Source organism: Leptodactylus fuscus, chromosome 1 (assembly GCF_031893055.1).
Source record: "Leptodactylus fuscus isolate aLepFus1 chromosome 1, aLepFus1.hap2, whole genome shotgun sequence".
Classification (NCBI taxonomy): domain Eukaryota; kingdom Metazoa; phylum Chordata; class Amphibia; order Anura; family Leptodactylidae; genus Leptodactylus; species Leptodactylus fuscus.
Window position 1 is genome coordinate 94,377,836 of NC_134265.1, and position 24,759 is coordinate 94,402,594.

The 24,759-nt window shown below is 42.2% G+C and overlaps 1 protein-coding gene and 1 non-coding gene across 4 annotated transcripts in view; one reads left to right on the forward strand and one right to left on the reverse strand.

Moving 5' to 3' along the window:
* The window catches only part of ABCB9 (ATP binding cassette subfamily B member 9), a 44,192-nt gene extending 31,296 nt beyond the window's left edge, over positions 1 to 12,896 (reverse strand). For 2 of the 3 annotated variants that reach the window (XR_012716096.1, XM_075273400.1), the window contains exons 1-4: positions 12,254 to 12,896; positions 11,063 to 11,177; positions 6,474 to 6,604; positions 631 to 836 (exon numbers count right to left, since the gene is read on the reverse strand). Coding sequence is in view for 2 of the 3 variants with exons in the window: in XM_075273400.1 (XP_075129501.1) it covers positions 631 to 836; positions 6,474 to 6,604; positions 11,063 to 11,177; positions 12,254 to 12,875 (1,074 nt within the window). In the remaining variant the exon portion in view is untranslated. The remainder of the gene's footprint in view (positions 1 to 630; positions 837 to 6,473; positions 6,605 to 11,062; positions 11,178 to 12,253) is intronic. The other variant, XM_075273409.1, reaches the window with a different exon arrangement.
* Positions 12,897 to 16,048: 3,152 nt separating this feature from the next.
* TRNAG-CCC (transfer RNA glycine (anticodon CCC)) lies at positions 16,049 to 16,119 on the forward strand. The gene has a single exon. It is a non-coding gene; the product is annotated as a tRNA-Gly (tRNA).
* The last annotated feature ends 8,640 nt before the right edge of the window (positions 16,120 to 24,759 follow it).

Here is a 24,759-nt window from a genome sequence, read left to right on the forward strand (position 1 = left end):
AAGGTGTCCCCTTAGATCCCCTTACGTATATCTTGAACCTCCCTCCCAGGCACCTCGGCAGCAAGTCTTCCAGATTGTTTCTTCATCTCTGCACTGCTGCTAAGACTCTTTTTTGCCAAGCATTGGAGGAGCCCGGCCCCTCCTTCTACTACAGAACTCTTGGCCCGCATTAAGCATGTGCGGAGCCTTGAATCCCTGACGGCCAGCCTTAACAATAATTTAGATGCTTTCAACTCCGTCTGCTTCCCTTGGGACGCCTATTGTGTCATGCGAGTCCTGTGACCTAGTACCCCTCTCCCCAGTTCCCCCCCCCCTTCCCCTCCTCTTTGTCTCTGTGTGTTTGTCCCCCTTTGTACTCTTGTTCTTCATTGTACCTTTCTATTGTGATTTATTACATTGTTTTATACTGTGGGTCTGTCAATGTGCCTGCCCCCTATAGTTTTTGCATATTTTTCACCAATGTTCTTTTATTTGTCATGTTAAAAATTTTCAATAAAAATTACAGTTAAAAAAGCAACCATGTCATTGAAAAAGATGACGATAGTACTCAGACATCTAGAACTACAGTAGTATGAGTTCAGCATAACAGACAATTATTAATCTGAGAAATAAACAAGGGAGGCATCACACCTTGTAATATTTGCCATATACCCTAGAAACCAACATGATGATGGGAAATCCTAAGAAGGTCAGCAGTGACAGCTGCCAGGACAGGCTGAACATGAAGACTATAACTCCCACTGCTTTGACAGAGCTGCGCAGGAAGACATTAACATTTTCGGAAACCACATCACTCACAATTGTTGTGTCAGAAGTTAAACGGGAAATGATGTCACCTAGAAAAGAAACATATGTATCATTAATGAACTTAACCTCTTCAAGACCGGATATTTTCCTTGCTTCAGAACTGGGGGGTTTCTGACATGCGGTTTTGAGAGCTATGATATTTTTTTTTTACTTTAGGTTACACTATGTTCACATCTGCACCCATGTGTCCGTTCTGCTCCAGAACAATGGAGGCAAGGACCACCAGCGGACACCAATGGTGCCCAATGACCTCGATTGATTATAATGGGATCCGCTGAGTATGTGTTTTATTTTTAAACTGAAACCCCTGGAAGAAATAATCGGACTTTTTCATCTAGGAATTATCAACAATCACTGCATCAGAATCTCCAAACAGCAACACCAGCGCAGAAGTGAATCCAGCCTTTATTTTTATGTTGTTTTTATTTTTACATGTTATTTTCTATATATTAATATAATAATAATAAATTTTATTTATATAGCGCCAACATATTCCGCAGCGCTGTACAATTTGTAGGGTTCAGATACAGACAGATACAAAACAAAGAACGTCATTTCACACAATGGGACTGAGGGCCCTGCTCACAAGAGCTTACAATCTATGAGGTAGAGAGGATGACACAAGAGGTAGGAGGGGCGGCATTGCTTATACAGTGTTCAGACAATTTTGTAATAGAGGTTGCAGCCATTACACAAACAAAGCTTTATGGGCCGTCATTAGTAGTGTCCTTTAACATGTGGATAGAGCATGGACAAATATGTTAGGCTGAAAAGGCATCAAGAAGGGTTTGCATTAGGAATTGTGATAGGCCTGTCTGAAAAAATGCGTCTTTAGTTTGCGTTTGAAACTGTAGAAATTGGGAGTTAATCTGATTGTCCGGGGTAGAGCATTCCAGAGAAGTGGTGCAACTTGGGAGAAGTCTTGTATACGAGCGTGGGAGGTTCTGATAATAGAGGATGTAAGTGTTATGTCATTGAGTGAGCGGAGAACACGGGTTGGGCGGTAGACAGAGATGAGGGAGGAAATGTAGGGAGGTGCGGCATTATGGAGAGCCTTGTGGATGAGGGTGATAACTTTATATTTTATTCTATATTGAATAGGCAGCCAATGTAGCGACTGGCACAGACCAGAGGCATCGCTGTAGCGTCTAGCCTGGTAGATGAGCCTGGCCGCTGCATTCAGAATAGATTGTAGAGGGGAGAGTTTAGTGAGGGGAAGACCGATTAGTAAGGAGTTACAGTAGTCAAGGCGAGAATGAATCAGAGAGACGATAAGTGTCTTTAGTGTATCTCTGGTAAGGAAAGGACGTATTCTGGAGATATTTTTGAGGTGGAGGTGACATGAACGTGCGAGTGATTCAATATGAGGGGTGAAAGAAAGGTCTGCGTCAAACATGACCCCGAGGCAGCGGGCCTGCTGCCTAGGAGTTATAGTAAGGCCTGAGACTGCAATGGATATATCAGGGACAGATCTATTAGATGGTGGAAACAGTAGTAGTTCAGTCTTAGAGAGATTTAGTTTCAGATAGAGCAAGGACATGATATTAGAGACAGCAGAAAGACAGTCACTGGTGTTCTGTATGAGTACAGGGGTGATGTCACGGGAAGATGTGTATAATTGGGTGTCGTCAGCATAAAGATGGTACCTGAAGCCAAATCTGGCGATGGTTTGTCCAATGGGGGCTGTGTAGAGAGAAAAGAGCAGGGGGCCGAGGACCGAGCCCTGAGGAACCCCAACAGCAAGGGAAAGAGGGGAGGAAACAGAGCCCGCAAATGATATGCTGAAAGTGCGGTCTGAGAGATAAGAGGAGAACCAGGAGAGCGCAGTGTCATTGAGGCCGACTGAGTGGAGCATAGTGAGGAGGAGATGATGGTCAACAGTGTCAAAAGCTGCAGAGAGGTCCAGAAGAATAAGAAGAGAGAAATCGCCATTGGATTTAGCCATCAGGAGATCATTGGAGACTTTTGTGAGAGCCGTTTCAGTAGAGTGCAGAGCGCGGAAACCAGATTGTAAGGGGTCAAGAAGAGAGTTAGCAGAGAGATAGCGGATTAAACGAGAATAGACCAGGCGTTCCAAGAGTTTAGAGATGAAGGGGAGGTTAAAGACGGGTCGATAGTTAGCAGCACAGGACGGGTCCAAGGAGGGTTTTTTCAATAGCGGAGTTATAACAGCATGCTTGAAGGAGGATGGGAAGATTCCAGAAGAGAGAGAGAGGTTAAATATTTTAGTAAGGTGAGTGGTGGCAGCAGGCGACATAGATTGGAGAAGATGTGAGGGGAAGGGGTCACTACTGCAGGTTGTAGGGCGAGATGAAGAAAGTAGCTGGGAGACTTCCTCTTCTGTAATAGGTTCAAAAGATGAGAATAGACAGTCTGAGGTGCAATTGGTGAGGGGATCATTGCTATGGTAGGTGGTGGGATCAATGCAACCTGGGGCTTGGGCAGTAATTTCCTGACGGATCTTATCAATTTTAGCATGGAAATACATGGCCAGGTCATCAGCACTAAGGTCTGTGAATGGCGTCTGCACCTTGGGTGTGAGTAAGGAGTGAAAGGTTTCAAAAAGCCTTTTAGGGTTGCTGGAGAGAGAAGAGATGAGGGCGGTGAAATAGTCTTGTTTGGCTAGGTGAAGGGCAGAACTATATGTTTTAAGCATGAACTTGAAGTGGAGGAAATCTGCAGGTGAGCGTGATTTTCTCCAGAGACGTTCGGCACACCTAGAGCAGCGCTGAAGAAATCGTGTCTGTGGCGTGTGCCAGGGCTGCTGCCTCCTACGTGGGACTTTACGAGTGGAGGGGGGAGCAACCTCATCCAATGAATTTTTAAGGGTTTCATTATAGTGACTGGTGGCCAGATTTGGACAGGAGATTGAGGAGATGGGGGACAGAGAGGACTGTAGAGTATCTGAGAGGTGCTGGGTGTCAATAGCACGCAAATTCCTATATGTGTGTTGGGTAGGGGCGTCTTGTGAAGGGGAGAGAGCACTGATGGTGAGAGATAGAAGGTTATGATCAGAGAGCGGCAGAGAAGAGTTAGAAAATGTAGAAACTGTGAGGAGTCGATGGAAGACAAGATCTTATCAAATTAAGTGTAAACAAAAATGGAGGAGAAATGTGTCTGTTTTTAATGTTTGTTTTTTTTAAATAGCACAAAGTGCTCTGAAAAAACAAACAAAATTTTTATGTAGGTGACTATTTTTGTGTAGCTGGAGGCAATGCTAGAATCTGTGACATAAATATGATACGGAATGGTAGTATGGATTTTTTTTTTTTACATATTTTGCCCTCCTATGAGGTCATAATAGAACTAAGGTGGGGGGGACTTCTTTTAACTTTCTTTTTTTTTTCACTTTCTGATTTCTCCTATAACTGGGGGGTGATATATCAGCTGTCCTGTACATGATTGTCACGTAAATATCAAGTATGATGCTGTGAACAGTAATAGTATTTTCACACAGTTTTTTGAAGGCAGACTTTCAGCAGGAAATCTACCTCAAAATTCACCTCAAAAAATGCCTCCCAACTCTTCCCTTCATTTCAAAGGGAGTCAGTAGCAGATTTTCATCCCTAGCTGAGTTTCTTTTCAGTGAGAAGAAGAAAAAAAGGACCATGACGTGCTGTTTCTTGGTCTGGTTTATGCAAATCTGCGTCACATTTTTTTTCTGCCTATGTATTTCAAAAACCTGCCTCACTCCCAAAGTAATGGAGGCATTTTTGGAGGTGGATTTTGAGGCAGATTCTGCCGCAAAAATACCCTTTGTGACCTTTGTGAACATACCCTTACTGATACAATGCCTGGGTGAATAGAAAAGTGAAATACGCAAGGTCTGACTGATGTTGACTGTTAGGGCCTCTTCACACGGAAAAAGACGCATGTTATACGAATAAGCCATTGTTGAACTCAATGGCTAACTACATTTTACATGTGTATTTTTAGCGTGTAAAATGGACAGAATACACAGAGTGTATAACAGAATACACGGAGCGTAAACTCCGTGTGAAGGGGCCCTTATGATGCACCAATACTATGAACGGAAGTAATGAGAGAATAATGTTTTGCTGCCACCTGGTGGAAGACAGCTATGTCTACAAGGTAACTCCATGTCAACATAGCAGTTATCTAATGTATAGAGAATTGAGACTTGCTGAGATAAAAAGTCTTAACTTTCTCTGACTAAGTTAGTATTCTGAGATTAGTAGGCAGCAGAATGCTTTAAGAAAGGAAAGTAAACCTGTCAATTTCAGAGGAACTGGCCACTTATCGTATGTGTTCTCATGGAAGATAAGCCCTTTTAAGAAATACTATTTATTATTTATTATGCTTTTTTGTACAGCAGTATCATATTCTACAGCGCTTTTACACACATTTTGGTCACTGACCTATATAGTGCTCACAATCAATATTCCCTATCAATGTGTCTTTGGAGTGTGGGAGGAAACTGCAGTACCTGGAGGAAACCCATGCAAACATGGGGAGAACATACAAACTACTTGCAGATGTTGTCCTTGGCAGGATTTGAACCCAGGACTCCAGCACTGAAAAGGTATAGTGCTAATTTACTCCATTAATCCTATTAAAAACAGATGCATTCTCGGCCAAACTGAGAATGCATGTGTATGGGAGGCTCAGAAGAATAGATGGCAGCAGAACAAATGTTTGACTGACTGCTATTGAAGATGCACGGCCACCTTATACTACTGCCAGACACCTTTGCCAAGATCTTAGCTATGCTAAAAACAAAAGGTTTGGCCTTGCTGAAATCCAGCAGCCCAATCTTTCTTTAGCCCTGACATCTGCACTGGGCGAAAGTTGTCACAACCCTAACACATCAGATAATCGGCAAGGCCTGACAAAGTAGGCATTAATTAAGACATTAATTTTAATCAAATTTCTATAGTAACAAGAATGAGTTTTTAGTTGAGGTTTTACTGTGAAGTTGGCAGAATGTAAGATATCCTTTAGCTTATACCACGTCATAACAATAAACATGTTTAGTTTGAATATTAGATTACAATAAAATCTACATTTAGGCTGAGGCCACACGTTGCGGAAATGCAGCGTTTTTTGTTGCAGGTTTTGCCGCGTTATTTTGATCCAAAGTTAGGAGTGTATTTAACACAAGGGAAACGTCAAAGACCTTCCTTTATAATTCCCATTCCTTTTCAAGCCACTTGTGACTTTAGTTCAAAAACCACAGCAAAATCTGCAACAAAATACGCTGAATTTCTGCATCATAGGGCCTTAGCCTTAGGTTGAAACCACATATTGCAAAAATGCAACGTTTTACAGTACCTGCAAAGCGGATGGGATTCTGGCTTATCCCATCTACACATTGCAGAATAAAACCTTAGGCTAAGGCCCATGTAGCAAACTGCAGCACAAAACGCTTTGGGAAAAAAATCGCGTTTTTTCCCACAACGTTTTCCACTGAAAGTCCACAGGGTTTTTGTCTTAGGAATTTCTGCCCCTATTATACCTATATGGAAGATGTCAGTGTTTCTGTAGGTATAATTGACATGCTGTGATTTTGCGCTGCAGATATTTTTCTGCAATGTGTGGATGAGATTAGCCAAAATTACTTTGCAGGTACTGTAAAAGGCAGGAGGCAACCTTGCTGCATGTCATTTCCTTTAATAATTCCCTTTTTGTCAACAAGAAATACTAACCTGTGTGATTCTCATCAAAGAAGGCAATCTCCTGTGATACCAAGGAGCGAAAGAGAAGACTGCGGATTCGGATATTTAGTCTTGCAAATGTGAAAGTAAAAAGGCCACCTCGTACCCCTGCAGAAAATGAGCTGAAAAAATACATATAACAGTTATCCAGTAAAATGAAAGGATATATTATTATCATAATACTAATTTAGAAAGTACTTTTGACATCATATCAGTCAAATAAAAAGCTTGCCCATGGAAATGAATAAGTTCCTCTAGGGCCAGTATGCTATTGACAACTGATCCTGCATAAACGTAATGGCTCTGTTATAAAGGCTTTACTTGGTAAAAACAAAATAATATTCAAGATTTACAATTATATGGGGCTATTTACAAGGACCAAGAAATGGGCCTATTAAGGGTAAGTTCACACAGGGTTTTTTGGTCCGGAACCTGAGGCGGAGGCCGCCTCAGGTTCCAGACCAAAATACGGGTAACTGTGACTGGATGCCAATGCAGTGCATCGCTATCCAGTTGCGCACTCTCCGCTCCGGATTAGGCCCAAATAAATGGGCCTAGTCGGAAGGGAGTGTCTTCAGGCGGATATCACGAGGAGAATCTGCCTGAAAGAATGAGCATGTTGCTTCTTTTTTCCGGGAGCCAGAACAAACAGCTCCCAGAAAAAAGAACTGACCGACTCCCATTGGTTTCAATGGGAGCCGTCTTTTTGGTCAAGATTTTGAGGCGGATATGACCAAAAAACCCCGTGTGAACTTATACTTAACTCTAAACTGCTGTTCCTAGAAATGGTAATTTGGCCTGGGTAAATATGTCATTGATAACCCTACATATAACCAAATGCTTATTTACTCTTCTTAGCATTGAAAGAACAGAGAAATAAATGGATAAATGACAATTTATACTAAATCTTTAGTCACAAACTATATATGAATCCGCCTGCTATAACATGCTGCCTGCAGATAGTATTACACTGCCTGCTGTCAGACATAAGGGGAATAAACTACAGTTAGATACCTTTAGCTGTGGCTTATACCCCATGATAAGAAAGGATTTGGCATATTAAAATTCAACATGATTTTTTCTCCTGACATCCACCATTGGGAAAGTGTGAGCACACCCCTATAAAGAGGAAATTATCAGCCAACCATGTTGATGTCATCAGGTTTGGCCAACTAGGATCTAATATGTCTGAGCACCTTACTTTGTCACTTTAAGACCGAGGCCCTACTTGGTGTAAATGCGCTGAGGGAAACAGTGCTTCTGAATGCTGCACTCTGGGGGAAGCTCCCTTGAACATCATGCCCGACTTTCCCACAAGCCTTTGCTGCAATGATGCCATGTTTGCATCTGAATTCACTCAGAATAACATCAGAGTGTCATCTGAGTACATTCTGCGATGCACTTACCTCTGTGGGGCTTCCGATCGGTTCTGTTCTGTTGACATGAACAGGATAAGTCGTGCTCTATTTTCATCTGAGTGGAACAGACCATCAGACGCCCCCTTAGAGGAGTATTGGATGACACATTCGGATATGCGAATGCCGCCTTAATGTATACCTCCAATTATAAACAACTTTTTATAAATAATACAGGTAAAAATAAGAAACTTTATAATAATCTGCTTCCTTCATCACTTAATGCGCTGTTCTCCTGCTCATTATCTACATTCTAACTGCTTATTTACATTAGATTTGTATCTGTATTCAGCCTCACACACAACGCTATGGAGAAAGGAGAGGAGGAATAGAATTCTCTTTGTTGGTTTGTACATTTATCGCCTTATTCTGTTTACTAGCAGCCTCTTATCTACAAACATAAAAGTAACTGTAACAAAAACGTAAAAGTAACTGTAAAACTGTGTGGACAGCAAGAAGGAAAAAGCCATAATTGATCAGGGTTTCACTTATGTAAATGCACTGGTGGCTATAGTTCTGAGTGTGACTCTGTGGAGGAAAACTTTGCGCATTTTCTGTTTAAAGCGTGGTGGGAAGAACCGCAATGCATTCCTGGCACGTTTTTTCCCGCAGTGCTTTATAGCTGCGTGTTGTCCCGTGGGGTCTTAGCCCAAAGCTCCACATTCCGGAAAGCTTGTTTATTTTGCTGCAGATTTTGTTGCGGTTTTTTGAGCCAAAGTCAGGATGGAATAGGTTATGGATAGTGGAACAGTAGGCAGAAGTATAAAAGCTTCCTATATATTTCCCTGGCAGTGAGACACTAGTAGAGCCGACTGCGCATGCCGGCCATAATTTCGAGGCCACAATTGCGCGCACGCGCAGTCGGCTCTACTAGTGTCTCACTGGCAGAGCCAACTGCCCAGGCGTCGGAGGTGATGCTGAAGAAAGACAACGAAAGAAGGGGAGGATCCAGCCGAAGATAGAGGCGTCGCTGGAGCCTGTTCTCGAACAGCAGTGGGGACGCCCCCATCGCATTTCAAGCACTGGGGCCCGCCCCCATTGCTGCAAGAGAACTAATTTGCATACTGGTAAAAAATTGTATTTCTAAGGAACGGCGCGGCGGAGATCACATCTAAAGGTAAGAGACGAATAGCCTTTCTAAAGGCTATTCCAACGTCTTATCCACAAAAAAAAAAGGTTTTAATGGTAGAATCCCTTTAAGATTTCTGAATTGCTTCATAAGAAGAAAACATTTCAGAATGGAATCGGTAACCTCAGTAACCTCATTCCTTCAACAAGGAGACGTTATGGTTACTCTGGATTTAAAAGATGCCTACCTGCACATTCCCATTTTTTTCCCCACACAGAAGGTACCTAAGAATTGCTGTGGAAATCTATGGTCACCGGGAGCACTATCAATTTGCTTCCCTTCCCTTCGACATATCGTCCGCCCCTTTTGTGTTCACAAAAGTCGTGCCCCAGTTGCTGCTGCCTTAAGACTGCAAGGTCTATTCATCGTCCTTTACCTCGACGACTGGCTCATCAAAGCTCAGTCCAGCCTGGTTCTTCTCCAACATCTTCAGACAGCCATTTCCTTCCTCCAGAGGTTAGGGTGGCTGATACACTGGGAGAAATTGGAGGTTGTGCCATCACCCCAGAGGAAGTTTTTGGGTTTCCTCCTAGACTCCGAAAAGCTGCAGATCTCTCTAACCATTCCAAGAAAACAGAGAATTATACAAGCCGCCCGCTTCCTATACAGAACCTGCCGTGTCTCCATCAGGACGGAGATGAAAGTCCTCGGCTTGATGTCATCCCCGCCCCTGGCAGTCCCCTGGGCTTTATGTCATTTACGTCCCCTTCAGATGGAGGTGTAGACGAATTGGAACAGATCTTCGCGGGCCCTGGACAAAGAGATCTGGTACGGTCAGACAACATGACCAGGGTGTCATACCTGAACAAGCAAGGAGGAACCAGATCTCCAGCTCTGCTCAAAGTCTCCAGGATGATCTGCACGTGGGCAGAGAAGAACATGTTCCACCTATCTGCTGTTCACATCAGAGGCTCCCTGAACATACATCTCAATCCAGATGTATTCCAGCAGATCGTCGGGAGGTGGGGTCTTCCAGAAGTGGATCTGTTGGCGACCCGACTCAAAGTCAAGGTAGAGACATTTCTGCTCCCTTTACAGGCAGGACAATTTCTTGGCAGTGGATGCCCTGTCCATCCCATGGAGGTTCAGGCTGTTCTACATATTCCCTCCAGTTTCCATGATACCAAAAGTATTGATTAAACTTAGACAGGACCAGGTCTCTGCAATTCTAATAATCCCATTCTGGCCAAAGAGATCCTGTTTGCGCAACTCATAGAAATTAGCAGAGGCAATTATTGGAGGCTTCCCCCCTCCCAGAACCTGATCAGACAAGGAGAGCTGAAATGTCAGGTTCTGAGGAAATTCAACCTGACAGCTTGGAAGTTGACAGTCCATATTAGGGAATAACGGACTGTCTAAGGCCATTTTGAGGACGCTCGCCTGTTCAGGACTACGACTTGAGTTCCATTGATCCCCCGATGCCTGTGATCTTGGACTTCCTGCAGATAAAGGGCTATCTCCCGCCACTCTAAAGGTACATATGGCCACCCTTTCCGCCTATCTGGGGAGGCAGTTATCTCAGCATTTAGTAATAAATGCATTTCTAAGAGGTGCTACAAAGATTAGGCCAGCAGTGGCCGCCCCCGCACAACAATGGGACTTGGGCACAGTCCTATCATCTCTCTGTGGGCCTCCATTCAAGCCTTTGGAAGAAGTAGGTCTCAAACATCTAACGTATAAAACCTTTTTTCTCCTCGCCATTACATCGGCAAAGAGGGTTGTCGAGCTGCAAGCCTTTTCATCTGAGTACCCCAATTGTTTGATTTCAATGGGAGCCGTCTTTTTGGTCAGGATTTTGAGGCGGAAACAGCCTCAAAATCCTGACCGAAAAACCCTGTGTGAACTTACCTTTTGGATTCACAGATGTCTCCAGCACAAGCACATTTATAAATATCACAAACATACTAAAACATTCTAATTCAATTTCTAGGTTCAAGTAAACCAACTTTTTGTTTGACAACCCAATATTACTGATAGTATACTACGCTACAGGTTTTATCAGATTATCACACCAGAGAAAGGAGTTAGAATATTACCTCCCCACAGCCAGGGCTGCTAGGATTACAACCGCGTTGGAAAACTGCTTCAAACTTCTTTGGACGACAATACCATCTATGACCAGTCCTGTGTAATACGGACTAAATATTTCTCCTGTGATAAAGGAAAACTGCATTTGTCAACTGACAACTTGCCCCTTCTCAAACAAGAGGCTTCACTTTATTGTCTTTGATGCAAATAAATATTTTCCGTGGCATAACCCATTCAAGACTGTCTAATCTAAGCTTTTACTCTCTTTCTTTTACACAGTATTAATAAATGTACCCCACTGGGTATAAAGTAGTAGCACGGTATTGCGATCTTATGTTGTACAATTACAAGTTGACCTTCAGCCCCTATTATTACAGAAAATATGTGAATGTAAATACTAAGATGTATATAAAACAGATACTGTATCTTTAAAGTGGTTATCCGGTTTTTAACATTGATGATCCTTAGGATAGGCCATCAATATTAGATCTGCAGGGTCCGATACCAAGACAGTTTACATACCGCGAGCCTCACTGCTCACTTGCCATATGTACTATAGCAGCGAGTGTGGATACTGCACAATCAATGCTCCATTGAGACATACACGGCAGCACTGCCATACCCATACTCTCCGGTATGTAAACAATACCGCAAACTGCGCTGTATCGTTACCTTTGATCTGTGGCAGTCCTGAGTGTCAGACCCACGCAGATCTAATACTGATGGCCTATCCTAAGGTTAGAAACCGGATAATCCCTTTAAACCAGTCTGGCCTATGAGCCTTCTTGGTGCTTCATACTGACTTGAGCACAGCGACAGGCAAGTGACGGCTATTTTCATTTTGCAAGTACAACTTTCATCCTTACGTTATTTTCTATTGCAGAATGTGAGCAATGGGGGCTTATAGGTCAGTCACTGTTCCCTCGGAAAAAAGATATGTAATTAGTTCTCTCCAAGAACATAATTGTATTCTATCTTTCATTTGGAGAAAGTAACTGATATCCATAGTCATGTTGCAACGCCTGTTAAAGGGTTGGACATTGACTATAGGGTACATCTACAGAGAAAACTTTCTTTCTTCAGGCAGAGAGCTAACCTGCACAGAATGAGAGCAGGTATATAATGAATATGTATCTGTTACAATACCAATTTCTCATTTTATAAATGACATGGTATTGTAAGACTTAATCATCACTTACCTACAGTGCATAACAGCAGGAAGAGAAATGCAACCAACAAATATCCAGAATCCTCTTTAGAATAAGATAATAATCTTCCTACAGTTGCTCCTGATATCTCATTTTCTTTGTCCGGTTTTTGCCTGCCCTCCTGATCATTAAAGACTTCAGAATAAGGTCTTCCCTCCTGTCTGTAAGGGACCATCTCACTCATTTGTTTCCATGCTAAGAGCGTGAAAGCTGAGGATACCCACGTCCACACCAGAAGGCACCAGAACCAAGGATCTTGTACAGGTTTTTCTTCCTCTGAGTACAGCAAGAGCTTGATCATAGCATAAGATGCAATGAGATAGCACAATAAGGTCATAGGAGTTAGGGATGCCTGCAGTCTACGAGGACCATTCATCTGATTCCATGCTACTCCTAATACAGCTCCAAGACATATAGATGCTCTTAGCAAAGAGGTCGCCCACACATCCAGCATGGAATTAAATATATTAAACTGTACTATGTCCTGAATAATACTTGCCTTTTTACAACTGAAGATGTACAATAGGGTGGACACAGTAAGGTCACAGGCTGTGAATACGATGGTGCAAATCATAACATGACAAGGATTCATTGTTGCTGCTTCTTTTACCATGTAAGGCACATCTTCTGAGATACCCCTGCAAATGAACGAGACATATTTCATTATAGTAAACAGCTTGCCTCATGACAGGCAATGGTAGCCTATTGCTAGAATATGCCATCAATGTCCAGCTGACGTGGCCCCAAGCACTGTACCTTATGCTAAATGCTAAAATAATCTGGTTGCCTAGAAAATGTAGTATTTGTTTCTACTCCAAGTTAATGTCCAATTATCAAAGTCCGTAAGATAAAGGATAAGTGTATTCAGTGACAAAACCCATTTAGTTCGGGGCCCCACGGGCCGGAAACGCCGCAGGAAAAATCACAGTGTTGTACAATACTTGCAAAGTGGATGGGATTCATGCGAATCCCATGGCCACTTTGTGGAAAAAAATTGCAGCGCGGACTGTAGCGGTTTTGAAAATCGCAGCATGTCAATTATATCTACAGTACAGAAACGCTTTCCCATAGATAAAATTGTAACAGAAAGTCTGTGGAGGAAAATTCTGTGAACTTTCTGTTCAAAGCGCTGTGAGAAGAACCGCAATGCATTCATGCCACGGTTGATCCTGCTGCTCTTTAGCACAGCGGTTAGTTAGGCTAAGGCCCCACACAGCAAGACACCAATAAAACGCTGTAGAAAAACAGGCAGTGGAAACGCATCACATTTTTTTCTGCAGCATTTTTCACAGAAAGTCCACAGAGTTTTCCTGCCCCTATTACACCTTTACGGAAAATGCCAGCGTTTCTGAAGGTGAAATTGACAGTTTGCTGCAGATTTTTGTCTGCAATATGTAAATATAATTAAAGCAGAAAGTACGCAAAGGAAATTTCTGTAAACTTTCTGTGAACAATGCTGTGGGAAGAACCACGATGCATTGCTGCTGCGGCTTTGACGCCACGTAGGGCCTTACACTAAGGCAGAAGTCTCACATTGTGAGAGCGTAGCCTTTTTGATACTGCAGGAAACGCCGCCGCAAAAAGTGATGCGTTTTACAGTACCTGCAAAGTGAATGAGATTCTGGCTAATCTCATCCACACATTGCAGAAAAAAATCCACTACGGAAAAGCTGTGTTATCAAAAACATTGATGTTATTTGAAAATTGTAACATGTCAAATATACCAACAGAAATGCCGCTGTTTTCATTACAGGTATAATAAGGGCAGAAAATCCGCAGAGAAACACTCAGCAAAAAGGCAATGAAAAACTTTGTGGAAAAATGCTATGCATTTCTGCTGAGTTCGCTATGTGGGGCCTTAGCCTAAAACAACATACATACCTCCCAACCGTCCCGATTTCTGCGGGACATTCACGATTTCGGTGACGTGTCCCGCAGTCCCAGTTGGAGGGAGGTATGTCCCGATTTCAACTCAGATCTGCGTCCAGAGGACGCAGATCTGAGTTGAATATATACGCGGCTAAAGCAAGGAGCTGTCAGAGCTCAGCTCCTTGCTTTGCTGCTGCATTCCGGCTAGTGGCTGTGTAGACGCGATGTGATGACGTCACATCGCGCCTACAACAGTATTAGCGAGACTGCGGAGAGAGCGGCGGGGGAGCGAGGAAAAGGTGAGTTTAATGTGTGTACACATTGAAGTGGAACATGAAACTGGGGGCAGATGAAGGGGGGGATGGCATGACACTGGGGGCAGAGATGGAGGGACATGAAACTGTGGGCAGAGATGGGGGACATGAATCTGGGGGCAGAGATGGGGGGACATAAATCTGGGGGCAGACATGGTGGGGACATGAATCTGGGGGCAGAGATGGAGGGGGGACATGAATCTGGGGGCAGAGATGGGGGGACATAAATCTGGGGGCAGAGATGGAGGGACATGAAACTGTGGGCAGAGATGGGGGACATGAATCTGGGGGCAGACATGGTGGGGACATGAATCTGGGGGCAGAGATGGAGGGGGGACATGAATCTGGGGGCAGAGATGGGGGGACATAAATCTGGGGGCAGAGATGGAGGGACATGAAACTGTGGGCAGAGATGGGGGACATGAATCTGGGGGCAGACATGGTGGGGACATGAATCTGGGGGCAGAGATGGAGGGGGGACATGTAACTGGGGGCAGATGAAGGGTGTATATGAAACTGGGGGAGAGATAGAGGGGGGACATATCATTTACGGGTGACTGTAGGAGGATTATACTGTGTGGGAGCACGTGAAAAATGAATGAGAATGGGCGGAGTCAACATAAAAGTGCGTGGAGCTAAACTTGCTGCAGCGCGCGCAGCATGCCGCACATTTTGTCCCTCTTTCTACTTTTGTTGGGAAGTATGCAGCATAGTCTTCATCTTCCTCAGGCAGCCGGAGGACATGTAGAATTAAGTTCATGCACTTACAATGAAATCTACACCAGCTGGTGTAGATTTCAGCCATCGCTGACGCCAGAAGACGTTTCCTTTTCGGACAGTGGCAAGTACGGCGTATAAATGGAATCTCTGCTATATTTTTATGCATAAGGGGATAATAAATATGTTTATTTCTCTGGGGTAAAAGGGTTAACATGTCCTCATTACTAATAATCCCCTCCCCCCCTGTATAGTACATGAGGCTCTGCCATGTGTCTGCCCACCACAGGTCCACTACAGAGGTTGGATCAAACATCATGTCATAGTACTACTAGAACTAGGTGGGGAAACCAGGTAGAGCATCTGTGACATTACTAGGCTATGATAATATCATGTAGTCAGGCTCGGGAGACAAGTGCAGGCGGCCATTCCTCCAGGCTCGGGTTTCTTATGCATTTTTTATCAGTCAGTATTTCTGAAGGAGCCGGCAGTATGGAGCCCGAGCCCTATAGAAGGTGCCGCTATATACAGCGGGACTCCTCGTCTGACCCTGGGATGTCTCTCAGAAAAACAAGAGCAGGCAGCTTAACTCTTCATCTGCCAATAACTAACGGCAGTACAAATGCTATACTATGGGACGAGGCGCCTGAGATGCGCTAACGCCGCAGGCTGGGGCAGGGTCACGTGATGGCGCAGACAGGATAGCGCTACTCACCTTCTGCAGCCGCCGCTCAGTCAGAACAACCTGTTCAGGCTGCAGCAACGCTACACAGTGACGTCATCCCGCCACGCCCACACACAGGACACTATAGATGCTTTCCACAGCAGCCGGACCAGCCTCAGCTATCAGCGCCGATTAAAGGGCAAGTGCACTCCTTTAGCACGAGCGCTAGTAGTGTAGGGGTATCATGCAAGATTCCCATTCTTGCGACCCGGGTTCGAGTCCCGGCTAGCGCAGATATTTTTTTTTTTTATTTTTTTTTTTTTATTATTCCCTGTGTATTACATTCTCTTCATCCAAATCGCATCGAAAGTTTGGAGTTGAATCTAATGAATGTACGAGCTATACAGTAGGTATATCTCTTTATATTCAGCTCCATTATATTGTGCATTTGTCTTCTCTATACATTAAAATTATACAGTACCTGTCTCCTATGTACAACATATAGTATTCATTTCTATAAACAGTAAGATTATTTAGTATGTCTCCTTATATACAGTTACATTGTACTGTATGTACGGTATGTTTCTTTATATACAGTTATATTATATTATACCATACGTATGTCTCCTTATATACAGTTACATTGTACTGTATGTATGTTTCTTTATATACAGTTATATTATACCATACATATGTCTCATTATATACAGCTACATTGTACTGTATGTATGTTTCTTTATATACAGTTATATTGTACTGTATGTATGTTTCTTTATATACAGTTATATTATACCATACATATATCTCCTTATATACAGCTACATTGTACTGTATGTATGTTTCTTTATATAGTTATATTATACCATACGTATATCTCCTTATATACAGCTACATTGTACTGTATGTATGTTTCTTTATATAGTTATATTATACCATACGTATATCTCCTTATATACAGCTACATTGTACTGTATGTATGTTTCTTTATATAGTTATATTATACCATATGTATGTCTCCTTATATACAGCTACATTGTACTGTATGTATGTTTCTTTATATAGTTATATTATACCATATGTATGTCTCCTTATATACAGTTACATTGTACTGTATGTATGTTTCTTTATATAGTTATATTATACCATATGTATGTCTCCTTATATACAGCTACATTGTACTGTATGTATGTTTCTTTATATACAGTTATATTATACCATATGTATGTCTCCTTATATACAGCTACATTGTACTGTATGTATGTTTCTTTATATAATTATACCATATGTATGTCTCCTTATATACAGCTCCATTGTACTGTATGTATGTTTCTTTATATAGTTATATTATACCATATGTATGTCTCCTTATATACAGTTACATTGTACTGTATGTATGTTTCTTTATATACAGTTATATTATACCATATGTATGTCTCCTTATATACAGCTACATTGTACTGTATGTATGTTTCTTTATATAATTATACCATATGTATGTCTCCTTATATACAGCTACATTGTACTGTATGTTTCTTTATATAGTTATATTATACCATATGTATGTCTCCTTATATACAGTTACATTGTACTGTATGTATGTTTCTTTATATAGTTATATTATACCATATGTATGTCTCCTTATATACAGTTACATTGTACTGTATGTTTCTTTATATAGTTATATTATACCATATGTATGTCTCCTTATATACAGCTACATTGTACTGTATGTATGTTTCTTTATATACAGTTATATTATACCATATGTATGTCTCCTTATATACAGCTACATTGTACTGTATGTATGTTTCTTTATATAATTATACCATATGTATGTCTCCTTATATACAGCTCCATTGTACTGTATGTATGTTTCTTTATATAGTTATATTATACCATATGTATGTCTCCTTATATACAGTTACATTGTACTGTATGTATGTTTCTTTATATACAGTTATATTATACCATATGTATGTCTCCTTATATACAGCTACATTGTACTGTATGTATGTTTCTTTATATAATTATACCATATGTATGTCTCCTTATATACAGCTACATTGTACTGTATGTTTCTTTATATAGTTATATTATACCATATGTATGTCTCCTTATATACAGTTACATTGTACTGTATGTATGTTTCTTTATATACAGTTATATTATACTATATGTATGTCTCCTTATATACAGCTACATTGTACTGTATTTATGTATCTTATTTGCATCTATTTTATACAGTATGCATTTCTCTTTTTATACAGCAAGATTGTACCGTAATAAATTTCTCTATATACAGTTAGATAGTACCTTATATATATACCCCTATATACAGCTAGATTATGCCATACATGTCTCTTTATATACAGTTAGACTGTACCATATGTATGTCTCTTTATATATTTTTTTAGCATTTATGCCAGAAAACTGGAATAGATTATGTCTGAAGTGTAAACCATCTTAAATATGGATATTATATTGTCTTTATATAAATGGCATCAAAAACTTTGGAGTTGAATCTCGAGAATGCTGGAGCTATAGAGCAATGTTTCTCCCCTTTTTATGCAAAGTACCCCCTAGTGAAAAAAATCCCAATAGAGTACCACAAGGGGAGCGATCACTTATAAATTACTTATCACAGTTATGTTATGGCCCTTCAGTACCCCCTGTGTAATAATATGGCGACCACATTGCTCCCATTTGTAGTATAATTACCCCCACAGTGCCTTGGCGCGTAACATAATAGCCTCAACACTGCCCCATATATAAATGAATAACCCCCACATGTACCTTAAAGGGGTTGTCCGGGATAAATTGATCTTTATAATCTAAGCTAAATACACCTCCCTTCTCCCACCTACCTTCTAAATTACTTAGTATACCAAAAATCTATAATTACCTATATTGCCGGGGTGGTCATGTGACCCACCCAGGCACATTTTCAAATTTTTCAGTAAAGTTCTATTTCTCTAAGGGGGTAACGCTGTCTTCTAGTCCGGATCTTGTGAGCACGGAACATCACTTCTTCTGGGCTACTGTGCATGCCAGCACTCCAGAAGGTCCTGACCGGAGGACAGGTAAGTATGATGGGGGGGAAGTTTGAGTTAGTTATGAAGGGCCTGTAGTAGGCAGGCTAGCTAGGGAAGTGAGTGAGAAAGTGAAATGCTGCAATTTCCTAAACTGTTGCTCTTTTGGAATTTGCAGCATGTCAAATTATACATACGGAAACGCCAGCTGTTTCCCTACAGGTATAATTGAAACAAAGTCTTCAGAGGAAAACTCTGCAGACTTCCTGTGAAAAGCACTAAAGGAAAAGCCGCGGTGCCTCAGAGAATCCTAGTTACAGTGTTGGCCAAAAGTATTGGCACCCCTGCAATTCTGTCAGATAATACTCGTTTTCTTCAAGAAAATGATTGCAATCACAAATTCTTTGGTATTATTATCTTTATTTAATTTGTCTTCAATGGAAAACCACAAAAAGAATTGTCAAAAAGCCAAATTGGATATAATTCCACAGCAAACATAAAAAAGGGGGTGGACGTTTAACCGCCATTTGCTGGTGCAAGTTGATGATCAGGAAAATCGAGGCCATCGGAATAATATTAAGATCCGCGGCATCCCTGATGTTGTTCCAACTGGGGAACTTCGCTCTGTTGCCTTATCTGTCTTCAACACCGTTCTCTCCAGGCCATTGGACACGGAGATGAATATCGATAGGATTCACCGAGTGCTGGGACCCAGGAGGGTTTCCTCCACCGACCCAAGAGATGTCCTTTGCCGGGTCCACTTTTACAAGGAGAAGGAGGAGATTTTACAGGCTGCCTGGCGTCATGGTCCGGTTCCCTTCATGGATGGCTCGATTTCCCTCCTCCCAGATGTCTCCCGTCGCACCTTGGCCATGCGGCGCCTCCTAAAGCCCACTCTTCGTTTGATCCTGGACTCGGGGGCTACGTACAGGTGGGGCCATCCCTTCCACCTACAAATCCGTCGCAATGGAGCGGTTTTCACTCTTCACTCCCCTGATCAGGCGGCTGCTTTATCTCTATTCATGGATGTCCCGGACTTGTCTCTACCGGACTGGCTGGAATACCCGCTCCCTACTGCCCCACCTGTCGATCGGTCTTCCTCTCCTCCTCTGCCGCGTCAGAGACGTTGCATACTGGACCCTGCTTTGCCTCCCTTCAGAGGATCCGTATCCTTACCAGCTGACTAAACACTGTTGGGACTCTTGTTTTCTGATGATTATGTGATGCCTTATCGTTCTCTTTTGATGTTTTGTTTTCTACCCTTCTCTTTGTTCTAGCTAAGCTTTGTGGCGGGCGACCGGCGTGGCTATGTACCATGCCGCTCGCCGGAGGAGAGTCTTGCCCCCCCTTCTCCAAGGCGGGTCTGCGCCCTCATGGTTCACCCCCCTCTGCCTCCCGCTGTCGCGCCCTTTTACTCTGTGGCGCCTCCGTAGGGTTTGTAGACAAGTGGTCGACTGTGGTGTTCCCCGGCCTATCTCTGGCGTAAGAGTCTTTGGTTTTGAACGTACCTATGATCTATTTGTTTGTTTTGGGCCTTGACCCCCTCATGCTCTGATTCGTTTTGCCATTGTCTGGGTTTTTGCTGCTTTGGGACTGGGTAGCTCTGGTTTTTCTTGACTGCCTCTCCCCCAGTTGGCTAGGTTCAGCAGCTCTCTGAGTGTAGATTGCGGTCTGCCTCTGAGACCTGCTTTAGTGGGGTTCCCCCATGGTTTGGTGTTTCCAGAGTGCGGATTAGCCAAACTCGGTTTTTGTTGGTCTCCTGTCCCAAGGGTTGCTTGGTTTGAGCTCCTTGATTTTGTTTGTTTTCTTCTCTTTTGTGTGTATTTGTCTGGTTACCCGGTGTTCGTCCTGATTCTTTTTCTCTCCTGACCTTCTCCCCACTTTCTTTTATTCCCCCTCCCTCCAGCTCTTTTTGCCGTCCCTAGACTTCGTAGCCTTTGCTCTCGTCCACGCCTACGGTCGCAACATTCCGGAGTAGCGCCCTCTCTGTCTCGCTTACTATGGGGAAGGTGTGTCGCCTTTTTTCCAAATCTGCATTTTTAGGAAAGTCCGGCCCCTGTCTTATTGTCCTTTAGTTCACCTGATTTGTATCATAGCTGTCGCCCTGACTCTACATTCGGGGGGGGGGGGGGGGGGGATGCTTCGGGTGGGTTCCTCTTTATCATTCTCGCTCTTCCTCATCTCTTTTCCGAGGTTCCCGAGTGTTGCTTGACCACTATACGGGAGGCCTGTGTGGAGGTTTGGCCCCATGGACTCCCTCCCAAGGTACCCTTAGCTGCAGAGACTTGGTTGGTTGTTTTGCCTTACGCAATGGCTGGTTGCCCTGCTGGTGCTCGGAGCTGTGCCCTGTTCCCTCTTTTTCTTTCTTCCCTCCCCCCCCCTTGTTCTTGTACTTCTCCCTGTCTTTGTCCGCCCTTGCGGGCTCTCTTTTATGTGCTTTGTGCCTGTTCCGCCCGTCTGGACGTGCGCATTTGTATTTTTCACTGTTACAGGCCGGGGTTCCTCGGCCTTACTGTTTATCTGATCTGTCTGGTTTATTATAAATAAAGAATTTATAAAAAAAAAAAAAAAAAAAAGGGGGTGGACAAAAGTATTGGCACTGTTTGAAGAATCATGTGATGCTTCTCTAATTTGTGTAATTAACAGCACCTGTTACTTACCTGAGGCACCTAACAGGTGGTGGCAATAACTAAATCACACTTGCAGTCAGTTGAAATGGATTAAAGTTGACTCAACCTCTGTCCTGTTTCCTTGTGTGCACCACATTGAGCATGGAGAAAAGAAAGAAGACCAAAGAACTGTCTGAGGACTTGAGAAGCAAAATTGTGAGGAAGCACGAGCAATCTCAAGGCTACAAGTCCATCTCCAAGACCTGAATGTTACTGTGTCTACTGTGCGAAGTGTCATCAAGAAGTTTAAAGCCCATGGCACTGTGGCTAACCTCCCTAGATGTGGACAGAAAAGAAAAATTGACGAGAGATTTCAACGCAAGATTGTGCGGATGGTGGATAAAGAACCTCGACTAACATCCAAACAAGTTCAAGCTGCCCTGCAATCCGAGGGTACAACAGTGTCAACCCGTACTATCCGTCGGCGTCTGAATGAAAAGGGACTGTATGGTAGGATACCCAGGAAGACCCCACTTCTTACCCAGAGACATAAAAAAAAGCCAGGCTGGAGTTTGCCAAAACTTACCTGAGAAAGCCAAAAACGTTTTGGAAGAATGTTCTCTGGTCAGATGAGACAAAAGTAGAGCTTTTTGGGAAAAGGCATCAACATAGAGTTTACAGGAAAAAAAAGAGGCCTTCAAAGAAAAGAACACGGTCCCTACAGTCAAACATGGCGGAGGTTTCCCTGATGTTTTGGGGTTGCTTTGCTGCCTCTTGCACTGGACTGCTTGACCGTGTGCATGGCATTATGACGTCTGAAGACTACCAACAAATTTTGCAGCATAATGTAGGGCCCAGTGTGAGAAAGCTGGGTCTCCCTCAGAGGTCATGGGTCTTCCAGCAGGACAATGACCCAAAACACACTTCAAAAAGCACTAGAAAATGGTTTGAGAGAAAGCACTGGAGACTTGTAAAGTGGCCAGCAATGAGTCCAGACCTGAATCCCATAGAACACCTGTGGAGAGATCTCAAAATGGCAGTTTGTAGAAGGCCCCCTTCACATCTCAGGGACCTGGAGCAGTTTGCCAAAGAATGGTCTAAAATTCCAGCAGAGCATTGTAAGACACTCATTGATGGTTACCGGAAGCGGTTGTTCGCAGTTATTTTGTCTAAAGTTTGTGCTACCAAGTATTAGGCTTGTGTATTGTGCTACTTTTGTCCGGCTCATTTTTGGAGTTTTGTGTAAAATGATCAATGATTTGACTTTTTTTTCATTCTCTTTTGTGTTTTTTTCATTGCAAGCAAAATAAATGAAGATATTAATACCAAAGAGTTTGTGCTTGCAATCATTTTCTGGAAGACTGAGTATTATCTGACAGAATTGCAGGGGTGCCAATACTTTTGGCCAACACTGTATATGCTATCACTTCATGTCATGTATATACCCTTGTACTATATATAGCAGTGATGTACAAGGTGTTTTACATAAAATAATTATATTAAAACAAGTTTCCCCAAAAAGGGCATTTATCACCAGGTGCCAAGATCCTCATTCAGAAGTCTAAATAGATCAGTGAACATTCATGTTTCATTCAGTGTCCATGAGGCTGATGGAGAACAGTGTTTAGCTGTTCCTGTGGAAACCATAAACACTGAATGGAGTGACATGGATGGCTACCACTCTATACCAAGTCTACCACACTTTATAACCATATCTATCCTACTAAACTTTGGGTCACCCAGAATTCTGTTGGAGAGCTGCTGCTTAGTACTGAGCAAATGAAGACTAGTGTAGAGTTTAAAGAGCTTTAGCACATACAATATTTTATCCTTCTATGTGCTTAATAGTAACTTTTGAACAAAAAAAAGTTGACTTGCAAAAACACTTATTTTATTAAATGTTGACTTAATAATAAAAGTCTATCAAATATAGACTAATTAATACTATTTTTACACCAGCAAGATGTACCTAGTGTATATGTACATGGATAAAGCAAACAAATATACAGACTATATGTAATTCTATGAATTTGACACACACACAGTATATTTTATTACATTTTATCAGAAAACATTGTCAGTACCAAACAGAATCCTTCATAAAACAGGAAACATACAGATTTAAAAAGAAGCGGTGTCCAATTAGGGGAATGTTCAGATCACGTTCTGGCCAACCTAAGTGATCCACTAAACAGGCATGCCAATGGAAGTCAACCCAAAGGTTAGTTAGCCATTTTTCCCCCAGACACAAAACAAGGTAGTTTACACTTCTGTGTTATAGATATACATTTAAAAAAAGAAAAAAAAAAAAAGGGGACAAAAGAAGGGATCTTTGTGGCCTGTTTTTTTCTTCAAAATTGAATACTATGTGAATGGATGCCCTTCTGTCTGCACCACAAATCTGGCAGATAAAAATATGGTCTGATCACCTGAAATACCAACTTAAACACCTATGATACTATTAGTTCGGATGATGAGACCAATGGTCAAGCCAGGATTTGTGGTGGTAATGCAGGCACAAAAAAAATAAATGCACTTTTATTATGTTTGTGTGAAATTGGACTAAAGCTTCTTATACACAGTGTCTAAAGAGGCATAGAAACTTACTACGGAGCTTTAGGCACTCTGTGTGCTGTCATTTGGTTCCTCCATACCATGCATATTACAGATATACCTTTATTACCATTATTTTTAATGTCAGAAATAAACTATGCATCTCTGTATGAAATTGAACAAATGTAGAAGCGCAGTAAGACCCATTAGAAGCCCAATACAACTACATACTGTACAGTGCCGTAATATTTTATTGTGAATAAATCCTGGTATTATATTTGTAATTTTTAGACATTGAACGTTGCTGCTTGCTAAAACGTAAGCAGAGAGACACGATGTGCACATTATCCAAACAGGACATCTTGGATACACATAATGAAAACATTTCCAACACTAATACAGTAAAGTGTGGGACTGGATTCTGGGTAGACAATGAAGATTGAGGTTAATATACCTTTTGTGTATGGGATTTTATATGCTGAAAGCTTGAATGTGCTCTTTAATGGAGTCAAAGAAACACTGCAGCTTTAACTTTCCTTTTCAACATTCTCCTCTGGGGACACAACAGTCTCAAATTTGAAGGAAACTATATGGTTGTGCTTAAACTTTTTCAAAGCCTGGTCTGCAACACTGTCAAACACATCATCTTGTGCTTGGAAAGTTATAGGCACCGAGTTTCTTCTGGACTTCTGAGCAGTTTTCCTGTGTTGTATGTCAGCAGTTGATAGGTTTGACAAAACCT